At 42.9% G+C, this 1,400-nt stretch overlaps 1 protein-coding gene across 1 annotated transcript in view; it reads right to left on the bottom strand.

Annotated features, from left to right (window-relative positions):
• The window catches only part of LOC118430855 (chromodomain-helicase-DNA-binding protein 4-like), a 38,610-nt gene that overhangs the window by 32,136 nt on the left and 5,074 nt on the right, over window positions 1-1,400 (bottom strand). Inside the window, exons 7-8 of the mRNA XM_035841888.1 lie at window positions 850-1,004; window positions 300-329 (exon numbers count right to left, since the gene is read on the bottom strand). Coding sequence (XP_035697781.1) covers window positions 300-329; window positions 850-1,004 — 185 coding nt within the window. The remainder of the gene's footprint in view (window positions 1-299; window positions 330-849; window positions 1,005-1,400) is intronic.

Here is a 1,400-nt window from a genome sequence, read left to right on the forward strand (position 1 = left end):
AGAAACACATCATCCTCCATCACCATGGTAACGCCCTTGCCATCCTGTAAACAAACAACAGTGAGTAAACATAAACATATCCTCCTCCATCTCCACGGTAATGCCCTTGCCTTTCTGTTAATAAACAAACAACAATGAGTAAACAATATCAACATATTGTCCTCAATCTCCACGGTAACGCCTTCGCCTTCCTGTAAACAAACAAACGTGAGGAAACATACACACATCTTCCTCCATCTCCATAGTAACCCCCTCGCCTGCCTGTAAACAAACAAGTTAGTAAACATAAACACATATACCTCTATCTCCACGGTAATGGCCTCACCTTCCTGCAAACAAACAAACAACAGTGGGTGAACATAAACAATGTCATGTCAAAGACAAACACTAACCAACATGTGGTAACAAGCATTTATAGTACCTTCTTGGTCATCACATTTTTCAACACACCCGATGATAGAACTTCGAAGTGAAATACTTAGTGTCACACGGTACACCCCCCCTCCCTTCCAACCCCATACACTACAAACACCCCCCTGTAATACTTACACAGTGAGGACAGCTCCATTTCCCCTCAGGGGCCTGTTCTAACTCAGGGTCCAGACACACTAGATGGTATGCTCGAGGACATGTGTCACACAGTACCCCCCTCCCTAACATACCCCCCTACACTACAAACACCCCCTGTAATACTCACACAGTGAGGACAGCTCCATTTCCCCTCAGGGGCCTGTTCTAACTCAGGGTCCAGACACACTAGATGGTATGCCCGAGGACATGTGTCACACAGGACCCCCCCTTCCCTAACATACCCCCCCCTACACTATAGACACCCCCTGTAATACTCACACAGTGGGGACAGCTCCATTTCCCCTCCGGTGCCTGTTCTAACTCAGGGTCCAGACACACGAGATGGTATGCTCGAGGACACGTGTCACACAAGATGATCTCTCCTCCTTGCTGGCATACTTCACAGTATTCTTGATGGTCATCTTGCTTTATTACTACAGAAATGTATGTTTTAATGCCCACTAAACATCCATGCCTTGTATATCTTGACCAATGTGCAATTTTAACTGTCAGTGTGAACTTCAATCAATCAGCACTTGAATCATGAAATCTGTATCTTCCTTATTGAAGTTATTCATTGCCTGACCATTAGGCCACACCAATTTAATTTCTTGGTTCACGGATTTTTTCATGAAAAATATGGAGCGAGAGGGCGAAATAAAAATAAAAATAAAAATTGTAAAATGGTTCGGGTAAAGGTAAGGGCTAATCCCAAACATAAAGAAAAAAAGTTTTCAGCTTGAAAAAAGTACAAAAACACTATTACTGTACAGTAACAGCACCTGTTCGTTGAAATTACAAAAATAGTGTCAGTTTTTATGTTTGATACA

This window comes from Branchiostoma floridae, chromosome 14 (assembly GCF_000003815.2).
Source record: "Branchiostoma floridae strain S238N-H82 chromosome 14, Bfl_VNyyK, whole genome shotgun sequence".
NCBI lineage: Eukaryota > Metazoa > Chordata > Leptocardii > Amphioxiformes > Branchiostomatidae > Branchiostoma > Branchiostoma floridae.